Below are 15,661 nucleotides of genomic sequence, written 5' to 3' on the forward strand. Positions count from 1 at the left end.
ACCTCACTTCTTACATTTAATATAGTCTCATGGAATGTAGAGGGACTCAATCACCCTGTCAAGCGCAAAAAAGTCATGTCACATCTCACCCGTATAAACCCCCATATTGTTTTCCTACAGGAAACCCATTGGATAGAGAGCCCCCATCCCTCTCTCAAGGCCACTTGGCTGGGGGAATGCATCTCGGCGTCCTTTATTAATAAGACCGGGGGGTGGCCATTTTGTTTAATAAAAACCTCCGATACTCTATAACTAGATGATTTATAGACCCAGAGGGTAGATATATTCTTCTTGATTTGCTCTTAGATAATACCCAATACACAATGTTAAATGTCTATGCTCCAACTAACCCTGATGCTTCCTTTTTTACTATGCTTTTACAGAAACTGCTATCATGGGGACACACCAACCTTATTCTAGGTGGAGACCTCAATACGGTCATGGACCCATCCATGGACAGATCCGGGGTAAGTGTCGGTAGATCTCAGACGCCTCCTACTCTCCTTTCTCCTCTATGTGCTCAACTGGGCATCAGTGACCCCTGGCGTATATTCCACCCCCTACAATACGATTATACATTCTACTCGCACCCACACTCCACACATTCTAGAATAGGCTATCTCTTCCTCTCTGACCATCTTCTTCCGAGGGTCACTCATACGGCCATACGGGACATAATAATATCAGACCATGCACCTATACTATTGACTATACAATTAAATTCACCCCAAACCTTCACAAAATGCTGGCGATTCCCTGCACATCTATTCCACTCGGAGGATTTCCTTTTACACCTTAGACACGCCTGGTCTAATTATGTCACGGACAATGCGGCCCAGGCGGATAACCATCTTATATACTGGACAGCGTCTAAAGCGGTTATTAGGGGACATATTATGTCTTATATACATTCCAAACGGAAAAACTTCACAACTCAACTACATACCCTTAGTACTTCGCTGACCCTGGCGTATAACACTTATAAGAGACACGATACCCCAGCCCATAGGGAGGAATATATAGCTGCAAAACAAATATACGACACCTTTCTGACTGAACAGGCCCAATCTTCACATAACTATTACCGTAACAAATTACACAGATTTAGCAACAAATCGGGAAAATTACTAGCTAACCTGATGAAGGGCCCTCAATCCCGTACGTGGGTGAAGTCCATTAACAATTCTGGCACCCTTGTCACAGACCCTAACCAGATATGTACTGGATTCTCTAACTTTTATAGCTCACTATATACCCAAGAACCATCCGATACACAAACCAGTGAGACATTCTTGGCAGAAACTGAGCTGCCCACATTGACCCAGGAGGAGAGAGACCTTTTAGATCGCCCGGTCACAGAGGAGGAGGTGGTAGACACCATTAAGGCTTTGCCTAACGGCAAAAGCCCCGGCCCGGATGGATACGGGGCGGAATTTTATAAATTATTAAAAGGAGACATAGCACCCACCCTTACACTGTTATATAATCAGTTGATAACAACGGGGGAAATGCCACTCCGATTCAACGAAGCTAGAATTATAGTCTTATTAAAACCAGGCAGAGACCCCACTTTGATGGGTTCCTATCGCCCAATATCTCTTTTGAATCAAGACTTTAAAATTCTAACTAAATTGATGGCCAACCGCCTACAAAAATGTCTGCCTCGCCTGATCTCGCCAGCACAATTGGGATTCATAAAAGGTAGACAATCAGTAATGGGCGTCCGTGCTGCCATAGCAGCAATAACGCATACCCGCCTTCACAACCTCCAAGATAACATTCTTATCAATTTAGACGCCGAGAAGGCCTTCGATAAGATTTCTTGGTCACATCTGCATAATATACTCTCCAGGCAACTCTTCGGAGAACCCTTCAGGGGGCTGGTTCAGGCGATGTATACAACCCCAACAGCTCAGGTGATGGTGAATGGCATAGCCTCCTTGTCCTTCTGCTTAGAACGGGGAACAAGACAGGGGTGTCCCCTTTTGCCTTTACTTTTTAACCTCGCATTAGAACCACTCATTAGACACATTGCCTCCTCTCCTAATCTCTTAGGCATATCAATTGGCAATAGAGAGTTGAGGGTCGTCACCTTTGCGGACGACATTCTTCTCTCTTTATCCAATCCAAAGCAATCAGTACCTCACATAATAGATATCATCACACGCTTTTCTTCATTTGCCGGTTTTTCTATCAACTTCACCAAATCGGAAGCATTGGCCATATTTGGCCAAGTAAGGTCTGACTGGACCACTCCCTTTCCTTTTAATATTACATATCTAGGCATAGCTTTACCTCCCCATCCACACAACCTATATCTATATAACATCACTCCGGTAATCCACAAGATTCAAACAGATCTTAACCTGTGGCAAAATCTGCCATTAAATCTGCTAGGCAGATGTAACTTATTCAAAATGGCCAGTTTCTCAAAACTACTTTATGTTATGCAGATGACACCAGTGATTCTATCCAAATCAGACATATTTTCGCTGCATTCCATGCTTACCAAATTTATTTGGAATTCCAAAAGGCCTAGGATTAGCCTTTATAAGTTGATGCAGACAACTCATAGAGGAGGCCTTAATCTGCCTAACATAAAGTATTATAACCTAGCGTGTATCCTTCGTTTTGCAGTAGACTGGGTTTATGGCACGGCCATCTTCACCGATGCAGCCCTGGACGCACAGTTATGTGCACCTCTCTCGCTCAGTTTTCTTTTACATGCGCGCTCATCACAAATAAATGGCCGTCAATTTGACAACCCTTTGCTATCCTCCATGATATATGCCTGGAGAAATGCGAGAAAGTCTTTAGGTTTACAACATTTCCATTCGCTATCCCTTCCCCTAGTTGGCAATCTGGAGTTTCAGGAGGGAAACGCTGGATCTCCCTTTGTGGCCTGGCGATCACGGGGAATCTCTAGTCTACGACACCTACTAAACACATCTAATGCCCCCCTCACATTTGAAGAAGCGTCAACCTCTGCCAAGTCATGCTTTCCCATACGCTCAAGCTATCCATTATCTCAAATCGGTTTTAACCAAACTTAAACCCCAAGACATTACAAATCCGCTGGATTCAGTGATTCGCACCCAAACGCACTCCGTCTCCACTATATATGGCCGTATCCACCCGGAACTAGACCCTGACACAAACTTACCGGCACTCACTAAATGGGCCTCACAATCCACCCCTCTTGATGCAGAAACCATATTAGACACATTCCTAACTAATCTTAAACCTATCCCAGCCAGCTCATATCAGGAAATGCTATATAAAATCTTTCACGGAGCTTATATTTCGCCCAAACGCTGCTACCTGATGGGCACAGCCGAAAGTTCAGACTGCTTCAAATGTCATGCACCAGAGGCTGATATATATCATTGTCTATGGCAATGCCCACACACACAAACCTTCTGGCACCAGTTACATGACTATGCTACATCCACACTTAAAGTATCGTTCAGATGTACGGATTCTTGGGCTCTATTTGGACATATAGCCGACCAATCTACCATATCCAAAAACGATAAAAAACTGATTGTGCTGCTTTCGGCAGTAGGTAAAAAGGCAATTCTACAACAATAGATACAACCCTCGCCTCCTACACTAGACATGGCAACATCACTACTTATTTTCCTATTTACTTGAGACATCACTCCATAAAGAACTCTTAACCCCAAAACTATTCGCCTGTTGGAACAAATTCATTCATACCCTCCCCCCTCGAACCAAGCAGGCCATCCAAGGCTGCTTCCAAAACACATCTTGGTACTTCCTCCAACTCCTGCAGAATGCTCCACCTATCACCTTGAATTAAACTATAGACATCAGACGATATGTAATCCAAAACTATCCCTCTACTACCTCCTTTTATCTCATTCTTCCATCTATTTCATATCTTTAACCCTTCTTCTCCTCGCCGCTTGCGAGCTTGCTGGATCTCTCCATGGATGGGTCGGTGGTCCGGGACGGCCGCTGGGCAGGCACTTTGATATAATTTCTGGTCACCCGCCATGTTAGGGTAAGACCAGACTGTTTAAGTACTTATAGACTTTTGTTTACATTTAGTTCTTTCCCTTTTATTACATTTAGTAATGTTATAGGTATTGAGTTCTTTTGATCACTATATTGCCTCAGTGATATGTTCAATTTAACAGATGGAGAGTTCATCCCAGTTATATCCGTCGATCATTCTCGACAAAATATCCTTAGCAATATTGTCTTATATGTAATTGGGAATTGTTTAAAAAATGTTAAAAGTTGTTTGATCCTCAATATTGACACTGTAATGCCATCATCCAGGATGTGTTCTATTATTCTGATATGTGAGGCTCAATAAAAATATTTTGAAAAAAATCAACTCCACGCCGACGTGGATAGTGGGGGTATGAAAAGGTCGGTCGGACGCGTACCGATGCCCCTCGCGGGGCTCGCTGCGCTCACCACGCTTCGGGATGAAGTGGCATTATTCTAGGTTCCATCAGAACTGATATCTCATCGCATCGCATGCCATACAATAATGGCATGCGATGCAATGCAATTTTTTATCGCATCCTATCTTTTTAATGGATTCACTGACACAGAGCAGTGAATACATTACATAGGAAAATCGCATCGCATCGCATGCCAAACAATATGGCATGCAATGCGATGCGATTTCACTACCCTGAAAAGCCCTCTACGCAAATGGAGTAGTGGGCGCCGTGATAATACACAAGTACCGAAACATGCTCAAAAGAAGTAGTTACTATATGAAAATGTATACATTTATAAAAGCCAAATCTATGTATAAAAAGCTAAATACTCCTCACCTCTGAGGTAAAGTACCACCAGTGACCACTAGAGGCAACTCGACAGACCAAATTACTCATGAACAGAAGTGAAAGCAAAATTATCTGTTTCTAACTTGCTGGAGATGGAGAGAGGGAGCTGTGAACACAGATATTGCAGGTATGAGCAGATAGGGACTTAACCTTCATTTTGACTAGGGATGTCAAGTTTGGACTGGGGGAATCCAGACACCCCCAATTCGAACCCTTGCTCCGGGCCTGTTTGGGAATTCCCGCCCAGACTCAGAGCACATGTCTCCGGATCTCAGAAGATCCGTACCCTATAAAGGGACGGGCGGCTGGATGCCATCTTCACTCCAGTTTAGGAGAGTGAAAAGGCAGGGGGTGTCCTGGTTGCCTGGCCACTCGGCCTCCGTCCTGCTGATACTTAGTAGTTACTAGTACAGTGAGGATACTGCTGTTGTCCAGGCCAGTGATATAGGCCAGTCCAGTGATAGTGCTGTGCTGTATAGGCCAGTCCAGTGATAGTGATGTATAGGCCAGTTCAGCGATAGTCCAGTGGCACTGACGTTAAAGTCAAGTGGTACTGCTGATAAGATAAGTTGTACTGCTAGTCGAGTGGTACTGCCGTTAAGTACAATACTGACATTAAATCCTGTGGTACTGTCGTTAAGTCCAGTGTTACTGCCATTAAGTCCAGTGGCACTGCCGTTAAGTCCAGTACTGCCATTAAGTTCTGTGGTACTGAAGTTAAGTCTGGTACTGCCATTAAGTCCAGTGCTGCTTAGTCCAGTGGTACTGCCATTAAGTACAGTGGTACTGCCATTAAGTCCAGTGGTACTGCCATTAAGTCCAGTGGTACTGCTGTTAAGTCCAGTACTGCCGTTAAGTCCAGTACTGCCGTTAAGTCCAGTACTGCCGTTAAGTCCAGTGGTACTGCCATTAAGTCCTGTGGTACTGCTGTTAAGTCATGTGGTACTGCTTTTAAGTCCAGTGTACACTCTAAAAAAAATAAAGATTTATTTTAATCCGTCTCATTTTTTCATGCTTTGGCGTGTGTGTGGGCCGGGTACTCTCTCCTGTGCCGCATGCATATAATAAATAACCCCAAAATAAAAGGGTTATTTTAATCCATATACATTTTTCAGGCTTGGCTAGGCACTCTCCTATGCCACCCGCATATAATAATTGAAATAACCCCAAAACCTTTTTTTCAGGCTTTGCCATGTGTGTGTGTGTGGGTCAGTACACTCTCCTGTGCTGCCCATATATAATAAATAACCCCAAAATAAAAGTGTTATTTTAATCCGTATAATTTTTTCCTACTGCAGCCACTGCTAGGAGTCAATTATCATCCCAGAGGGGAAGTCAGAACAACACTACGTCTTTCACTAAGCAATTGATCGCCCAACAGTCGTTTGCAATGAGGATGAAGTATGACAGCGGTCATTCTATGACAAAGCGGATAACTGCAGCCTTGACAGCTTTGTTGGTGTTAGACGTGCGTCTGGTGTGCACCATCAGTGGAGTGGGATTTAGACAATTGGTGGAGTACCGGTACCAAGTCCTGTGTATCCCACTTCACTAGGCAGTAGATACCCAGGATGTACAGAGACAGCTGTAAAGTGTTCTCAGTGCCCTGGAAAATATGGTTGTAACCACTGTCCACTTAACCACGGACATGTGGACAAGTGGTTCAGGGCAAACTAAGGACTACATGACTGTGACAGCCCATTGGGTAGATGCATCGACTTTAGAAGCAACAGCAGCAGCATCTCTGAAATGCCAGCTCCTTTCAAGGCAGGCTACTCTGTGTATCTCCGGTTTCAGTAAGAGGCACAATGCCGACAACCGTTAGAGAAACTGAGGTAAATCATCTTGCAGTGATTTACCTTACTTAGATTCTCCTGGGGATTTGTGGTATCAGACAAAGCCAGTAACATTGTGATGGCATTACATATGGGATATTTCCAACATGTGCCATGTTTTGCCCACACAATAAATTTTGTGGTGCAGCATTTTCTCACAAGTGACATGAGAAAGCAGGAGATGTTTGTGGTGGCCCGCAAAATTGTGGGACACTTTCGCCATTCTGCCACTACCTGCCGAAGACTGGAGCGACATCAAAAACTCCTGAACCTGCCCTGCCATCACCACAAACAAGAGGTTGTGATGCGCTGGAACTCCACCCTCTATATGCTGCAGAGGATGGAAGAGCAGCAAAAGGCTATTCAAGCGTACACAGCCACCTATGACATGCTGTAGGGAAAGGAATGGGGATGCATCTGACCCAAGCGCAGTGGAGACTGATTTCTGTGTTGTGCAAGTTTCTTCACCTGTTTGAACTTGCCCCATGTGAAGTCAGTTCTGACACTGCCAGCTTGAGTCAGGTCATTCCCCTGATCAGGCTGTTGCAGAAGCAGCTGGAGAGAGTGAAGGAGGAACTAAAGCTTACGATTCCACAAAGCATGTAGCTCTTGTGGATGAAGCCCTTGATACACTTTGCCAGGATATGAGGGTGGTCAGTCTATAAAAGTCAGAGGAATACATTCTGGCCACCATGCTCGATCCTCAGTTTAAAGCATATGTTGTGTCTACGTTTCTGGCAAACACAATTCAGCAGCGGTGCAAAGACCTGCTGGTCAGGAGAATGTCAACTCAAGCGGACCCTGACAAAGCAACAGCTCCTCCTTCATTTTCTCCCACACCTGTGTCTGCGAGGAAGCAGCTCAAATTTCCTACCCAACCTGCTGGCTGTGATGCAGGGAGGGCAGAAGCGAGTTTGGACATCTGGCCAAATATTCCTGACATGTCTATTGTCACTGCATACTATGATGTCACCATTAAAAAACTGGTGGAGGATTACATACTTTGGTGACAGCATCCAAGTAGATATGTCAGACAGTCCATACCTGTACTGGATTTGAAAAAAGGCAGTTTGGAGGCCTCTGTACAAACTGGCTCTATTTTACCTGAGTTGTCTACCCTCCAGTGTGTACTCCAAAAGAGTATTTAGTGCAGCCGGGAACCTGGTCAGCAAGCGGCGTAGGAAGTTGCTTCTGCAAAATGTGGAGAAGATGATGTTTATCAAAATTAATTATCAATTCTTCAACGAAGACCAGCAATTGCCTCCAGAAACTACAGAGGGATATGTGATTGTGGAGTCCAGTGGGGACAAATTCATAATCTGTGAGGTTGAGAAAGTACACACTGAAGGGGGTGAGGAATCAGAGGATGAGGATGACATCTTACCTCTGTAGTGCTGGTTTATAACAGGAAGAGATGAATTGCTTATTTTTTGAGGGGGGCCAAACAAACCAATCATTTCAGACACAGTTGTGTGGCAGACCCTGTCGCTGAAATGATTGGTTTGTTAAAGACAGTGTGCCTTTTCTTATTTATGCAACATAAGGACAATTCCATCTTGCGCCTCCTTTTTTGTCATTATGTGCTCTATGGGTACTAGTTTTTCAAACTGCCATAAGGTCTGCTGCTGCAGTGACACTCCTAGATTGGCCACGTGTTTGTGCCGCCCATATGTGGTTCAGCATAGTCATCCAGCTACCTCGGTGCAACCTTCTGGCCTAAAAGCAACATTGTGAGGTGTGAGGTATTCAGGATAGACTGGAAATAAGTGGAAATTAATGTTATTGAGGTTAATAGCGTATGAGCAAAAAAACTCAAATTCTGTGATTTTGGTGATTTTGATGGGTTTTTTAAATCAAGATCCGAAACACTGCCGGAGATACAGATCCAAAACACGAAACACTAAAAGTGGCTGGTGCACATCCCTAATTTTGAAAGGCTTTTAACTAGTTACTATATAGTCACATATTAGTCTGTGTTCAGGGCTGTTCCCTGATCTACATAGAACAGTTGATCTTCTTTGCAAATGTGATGTACATTTGATTGTTTACTTTAAGTCTCGTGCTGCACTGGCATCTTATGCTGGCCATACACTGTGAGATAAAACTTGCAGACAGGCAGACTATTAATCTGGTGGTCTCTTTCTGTCTGATGGTGAGTATATCCATTATCTCATTTGAGCATCAGTTATTGCATCTGTTGGGCATGCTGAAAGATTTCTTGTCCCCAAGGGGCCAATCTTATCTCAAGGGCAGGGGTGCCACATTCTCATCATTGTGGCTCCGCCCCTGTTGTTTAAAGCAACAATTTGCTGTATTTTTTCAGAGTGGGGCAGGAACCAGATTATGCAAATCATATCTTCCCACCTCCCGATGGGCACATGAAGGATAACTGTCAAGAGGACAGCAAAGTGCCAAACAGATACCAGCATCTAAAGAGCCTATACAGGAAATCACAGAAGATTCATGTCCAAAGACTCCCCTGGAGATCAGTTATTTATATCCTAATCAGGTACAATATGATTTTCACACAAAGCAATAGTATTCCAATCATGGATATCGGCCATCTTGAAATACGTTTCGAACAATCATGTAACTTGTGCTGTGGGTGTATGGCAATACAATACAATACATGTTCAATAAACCCTGGCACTAACCATATTAAAGGAGAAAGAATACAATAAGCAGCATGGGAAACACAAAGATATATACTGTATTAATCACAGGACCTATAACATAGGATGAAATGTGTGCAGTTCTGCTTTGCATATAGTACCATTTTGTAATGGACAAATCACAATCATTTTCACAACTACGCTAATAATGACTTCAGTAAAGTATTCTAATAAGCAAATTAGTTGCTCAGGCAGTTTGGTTGTGACTCTTTTCAGATTGGGGGTTTTCGTATTCTGTCTGCCTTCTACAAGGATGTAAGGGTGCATCATGGTTTACATTATGCTTAATGGTTTCCTACCTCAGGTAGTTAGAATCCGGTTCTTTGTCTAATCCTGTGTCAATCTCTTCTATTGTAAAAACCACACGGGAACCAGTTTCTGCTTCTGATTTTCCAGAGTCACCAGTCTGGCGATGTGTGAGTGGTGGGAGTTGTGGAGTGCCAGAATAACGTCTCTTGATTGCACTCGGAGAAGGGGAAATGGAGTATGAACTAAGGTCAAAACTTTCTCGAGACCTCTGTAAGGAAAGAATAAAAGATCACATAAACAGTAATGTATGAGGAAAAAGAAGTGGATTAGAATTATGCTGTTACCATACAATACTTAATTACATTAGAATTGTAGTGTATCTATATGCCATGTTAAAGTATTCAAACCCCCAAAAATTCAATAGATATGTCCGTGTTAAACTGAAAAATGCTGCTTGCATAAGTATTCGTCCTACAGTATGTAGTCTAGTACTTGCTAGAAACAACTTTTAGGTAGTTAAATACTTTTGAAGTCACAGGATAAAACTGTATTCAGTTATTTCAGTAACACATATTGTACCAGCTGATTTTCGGCTATATCTGCTATATTTTAAGTCAAGATTTATCTACTTTTTAAAGGTTACTCTAAACCACAAACATATTATCTCATTAGCATAGATAATAATTAATGACTCTTAATTGGCATTTTTTTTATAGATTATGATTTGCACGTTACAGTATGTCTAAATGACTCTCTGCTCTGGCCTGAGTTTTGGTCAGTTAATCATGTTGCATCATCAATGAGTACAATTCCTTATCACTAATTGCTGGCGTTTATTTTCACTGGTCAACTCATCTTGCTAGATCTTGCTGGCCAAGCTTTTGCTTTTTGCATCTTGCTGGTCATGCTATACACATTCTTTGGAATTTTTAAACATGTGTTCTATGTCCAGATGGCAACTCGCTCATTAAAAAGTTACCTGCTTAACTGGAACAATGCACTTGTGTACTTTTTTGTTAACATTTACAGCTAAATGAGCATCACTAGCCCATTCCTGGCCATTTTTACAGCCACTTCAAGGTATTATTTTTGAATGGCAAAACCTAGCTCCACAGAACAGCTGTCTGATGTGAGAAAAGTAACAGCTGTCTGCTGCATTCTCAGTGTGCGCTTTTTATATAAACTGGTTTGTGACTGCAAAATGCAAGTAAAGGGTGCCCATGGGACTTTTCATGATTATTTTATGAAATGTTCAAACACATTTCTATATTATAATTAAGTTTCAGTCCAACATAAATGCAGTTGTTTACCTTAATAAATTATGTAAGAGCTATATATTAGAAATGTGGCTTTAGATGATATTTAAAAACAAAAAAAAAAAAAAACATTCATTTACATTAGATATATCATTTTTTTTATTATCCACCTCAAACAGACTTCTCATATTTGATGTATTTGTGGTAAATTGGGTGTTGTATACAAGGGGGATAATTCAGGGTAACAATCCAACCTACATTATGAAGGTCATTCAGATTGATTCGTTCGCATGCAAATTTGCACTCTGCGCATTTTTTGCTCAGTATGCATGCGCATCGTCCACACTGCGCATGTGCAGGTTTGATCAGGGGCGGATTGGGAATTAAAAGCAGCACGGGAAATAATTTGAAGCAGCCCTGGGGGGGGGGTACCTTTTGCGCGCCGCAGTCGCGCACACATTTTTAGGGGACGTGGCCTAGTGATATGGGGCGTGGCCTATTTCAACGAGGTCACGCCTCATTTTCCCCACTGTGGGGGCATGGCTAATAGCTCACCCACAGCCCACCCATTGACCCGCCCCTTGACCCGCCTTATTTTTATTTATTTTTTTCCATTTGCTTCAAATCTATTTTTGATTTCGCACACGGTAATACCACATACACGTTACGTCACACACTGTAAAGCCCATTACACGTTATGCCACACACTGATGCCCATTATACATTATGGCACACACCGTGATGCCCATTACATGTTATGCCAAAGGCGCGCACCAAAAATTTGCCCCATAATGCCTATTACACGTCACACATCCATATTATACCACATGCCATAGTGCCTATTACACATTATGCCAGGGCTCAACAATTTTTCATAAAAGAAGGACAACAGTGACAGTGCGCACCAGTGGCCATGATGCCCATTGCGAGTTATGCCAGGGCTCAACAATTTTTTAAAACTAAGAACAACAGGGATAGTGCGCGCCAAAGGCGCGCGCAAAAAATTTACACCGTAATGCTTGCTACACGTCACACACCCATTACATATACCACGTGCCATAATACCCATTACATGTTATGCAACACACCGTAATTCAAACGCAACACGCTATAATGCCCATTACACATTATACCAAACACTGTAATTCCCATTACACATTATGCCACACATCGTGATGCCCATTACACATTACTCAACACACAATTATGCCCATTACACATTATGCCCCGCACCATGATGGCCATTATACATATGCCCCACAGGTTGGAGTCAAAGGCAAATTTAACTACTATGCACTTCACAAAGCAGATCCACACTGCACAAATAGAAAGCACACACACGGTTTAAAAAATAAATAAATAGAAGTTTACCAGATACAGGAGGCCCAATTGGACCAGTGGTGGTGGCGGCGACAAATGAGCACAGCATGAGGCAACGGAGAAGGCGCAAAATCTCGCGCTGGGGAAGTCATCTCACTCAGCAAGAGAGTGACCTCATGCCGCCAAGCGTGGAAACGCTACACAATAGCGGAGCGGCAGGAGATCACTGCCGCCAAGTGAGGACCCGCAATGTGTCGGAGCTCAGCCAAGCTACTGCTGAACACCCGGCGAACCGGACGGGTGGTAACCCTACACACACATTGTATAATGACATGGGGCACGCTGACACACACATTGTATAATGACATGGGGCACACTGACACACACATTGTATAATGACATGGGGCACGCTGACACACACATTGTATAGGGACGAGGGGCATGCTGACACACATACAGTACAGCATACAGATTTATGCAATCCCTCGGATCCCTCCTCCCCCAGGACGAATACCTTTGTGGTGTGGTGTGCATTTTGAAAAGTAAACGTAAAGGAAAAGGGGAACCGCTGATTGGCTGAAAGCCGTGACAGACGGCTCTCTCAGCCAATCAACGGCCGCTGATTCCCCTGTCTGCCCGACGCTCCTCACCAGGGCTGCCAAGAGAAATCCTGGGTCCCGGTACAAAAACTTCCCAGGGACCCCCTGGAGGTGGTGTGACCACAGCACTTTAGGGGCATGTTTAGCACATGAGAATATAGAAAATTTTATAAATTTTACATACATACACACAGTGGTAAGAGGGGAAAATTTTAAATGATGGTATGGTAAAGTGAAGTTTGTAGCTCCGCAAAAGAGGATGTGGACACTCAAAAGGGCCATGTCCTTAGCTGTAGTGTTCCACACTATATACCCTTTATACACATTATACATCACAATAGTAGACCCCAGAATGAGTAAAAAGCCACATTATGCCACACAGTATGAAGCAAAATTCACAATATGCCACATGGAATGAGCCAAAATGTACGTCATGCCACATAGAATGAGCCAGAATTCAATTTATGCCACACAGCATGAGTCAAAATTTATGTTATGCCATACAGCAGAAGCTAAAATTCACGTTATACCACACAATATGAGCAAAAATTAGTTATGCCAAACAGCATGAGCTAAAATTCACGTTATGCCACAAAGCATGAACCAAAATTCATTTTATGCCACACAGCATGAGCGAAAATTCACATTATGCCACTCAGTATGAGCCAAAAATCATATTATGCCACACAGCATGAGCCAAAATTCACGTTATGTCACTATGTATGAGCCAAAATTCAGGATATCGGCAACACAGGTAAAATGCGATGGGACAGAGAGTGCAGTGGCCATTTGTTGGCCTAAACACTTACTCCCAGGCCTTCTGATGCAGCGGCGGTGGGATGAGGCAGGAGAGCTGACATCAGAAGGGGTCTGGGGATTCATCCGCAGCATGCAGGAGCCGGGCCACCTGGTGGGGCTGTGGCGGCAGCAGGAAGGAGGAGGGCCAGCTCCAGGCCTACTAGCACCCTAAGCAGGAAAATGTTGAACCGCACCCCCCACACACACCCATGTGAACGAACGCTCTTGAAAAATTAAAATTGGGCGTTGCCTTGCAATAGCGGGCAAAGGAGAAGCAGTAGGTGATGCCAGGGAATGGGTGACGGGCAGGCAGTGGGTAATAGGTAGATGCAGTGGTGAAAAGGGTGGCAGGAGAGAGTGAGACATAGAGACAGTGGGTAATATATTTCAGTGGCCCTGGGATGGATGGGAAGGGGACAGAGAGTTGATGGTGGGCCGAATGAGGGGGGTACATTATGACTGGAGTAGCTGAGGGGGTAATGAGGGTTATTTAGAAGAGGGACCTGGTTAGTTGGGAGAGGGAAGAAAGGAGACACGGCTGGGAGAGATGGTGGGGAACACTGAGCTGGATGGGGGATCACTGAGAATAGTGGCCACTGGGCAGGAATAGAAGGGGACAGTAAGTGGTGGAAGGAGGGAGCACTTGACTGCATTAGGAGGGGTGGATCACTGTGTAACTGGCAGGCTGGGTTCTATGTATGGGGGCAGTGATATGGGTAGCTAGAGAAGGGGCAGACACTGGGACTGGACTACTAACCTTGCATCATATCCCCCGCTGCATGTTCTTTGCGCTGCCAGTCCGATGCAGGGATCTGTTCCCCGGCAGCAGGTTGCCTGGCTGCCCTCTACACTTTAGTGCTGGTCCTGGATGTGGCTTCCTTCTGGCAGAGGCACCTTCACCCCCTCCCCTTCCCCTGTCTCCGCACGGCGCACACTGCTGCTGCGGCTCCTGGCAGATCCCTTCCCCTGCTTCCCGGTCCCAGCACTGCCCAAATACGGCGTCGGCTGGGCTCCCAGCAGCTGACGGCAGCTCCATGAGATGACCCTGCCGCGGATTCAGTGGGAGGAGACACCGGATTCGCGGCGGTGCGGCAGTGGAGGGGAGAGGAGGGAACCAGCAGCAGTGTCTATAGAGCTGCCCGGCCCCTCCTCAAACACACCTCCCGCTGACAACTCGCCGGATGACAGGGGGGGGGGGGGAGCTGCGGACATTACTCACCGCCGTGTCACCAGCGTCCCCAGACACAGCATTGCCCAAAACAAATATGGCCGCCACATATGTGCATTTAATATATGCATATATGCGGCAGCCATATTTGTATTGGGCAATGCTGCCATTTGTGACCAGGCTAGGCTGCGGCCGCTTCTAACAACGTAAGCGGCCCAGCCAGAGTGACATCTGGTCCGGCCCACCGGGAAACGGCCCGGTTTCCCAGTGGGCCAATCCACCTCTGGGTTTGATCACCCATACACGCTTGCACCCTTGCGAACAGAAATATGTTTGTGAACAAGCACTAACAATGTAGGTGTGATGTGCATGTTTCTATGGGCAAGGCCTGGAAAGTGGGTAAAAATGGGCAGAAACTGGGGCATAGACAAGGGTGTTGGCCACAAGTGCTGGGTGGTGGCTTTGCAACACTCACAGTGCTCGAGCTCTTAATCATTTGTAAGAAAAAAGTGACTCTCAGGCCTCACAAGGCAACAGCTTAGCGGACCAACGTTCGCAACACCAATCAACACGCACAATAGCTAAAATACATACACAATACTCACCCATGCACCATACAAGTTTTTCTCATTAACCAATTAACGAACCACATCTACTCAATGCAGGCCCACGTTAAGCACACTAAACATTTCAACCTTTACAATACAATATGAAGGCCATTAATGCATAAGGTGATTCAGTTTTTCAGACAAAATAACCATTATATTGAACCATTAAACCATGCAAGAATAGATTCTAAACATACAAACTTTGTAATAAAATTTGTATAAAAAAAAAAAAAATTTTTATTTAACATTCATATCGAGAACATGTTTAGGACACATCTATTTAATTTGAGTTGTGAAATTAATATATTTAAAACACATTAAACAGCC

At 44.2% G+C, this 15,661-nt stretch overlaps 1 protein-coding gene across 1 annotated transcript in view; it reads right to left on the reverse strand.

Moving 5' to 3' along the window:
- Positions 1–15,661, reverse strand: part of PDE4C (phosphodiesterase 4C) — a 652,796-nt gene that overhangs the window by 433,107 nt on the left and 204,028 nt on the right. Inside the window, exon 3 of the mRNA XM_083179233.1 lies at positions 9,636–9,853. Coding sequence (XP_083035359.1) covers positions 9,636–9,853 — 218 coding nt within the window. The remainder of the gene's footprint in view (positions 1–9,635; positions 9,854–15,661) is intronic.

This window comes from Crinia signifera, chromosome 1, assembly GCF_055691185.1.
Source record: "Crinia signifera chromosome 1, ASM5569118v1, whole genome shotgun sequence".
In the NCBI taxonomy this organism is placed as follows: Eukaryota; Metazoa; Chordata; class Amphibia; order Anura; family Myobatrachidae; genus Crinia; species Crinia signifera.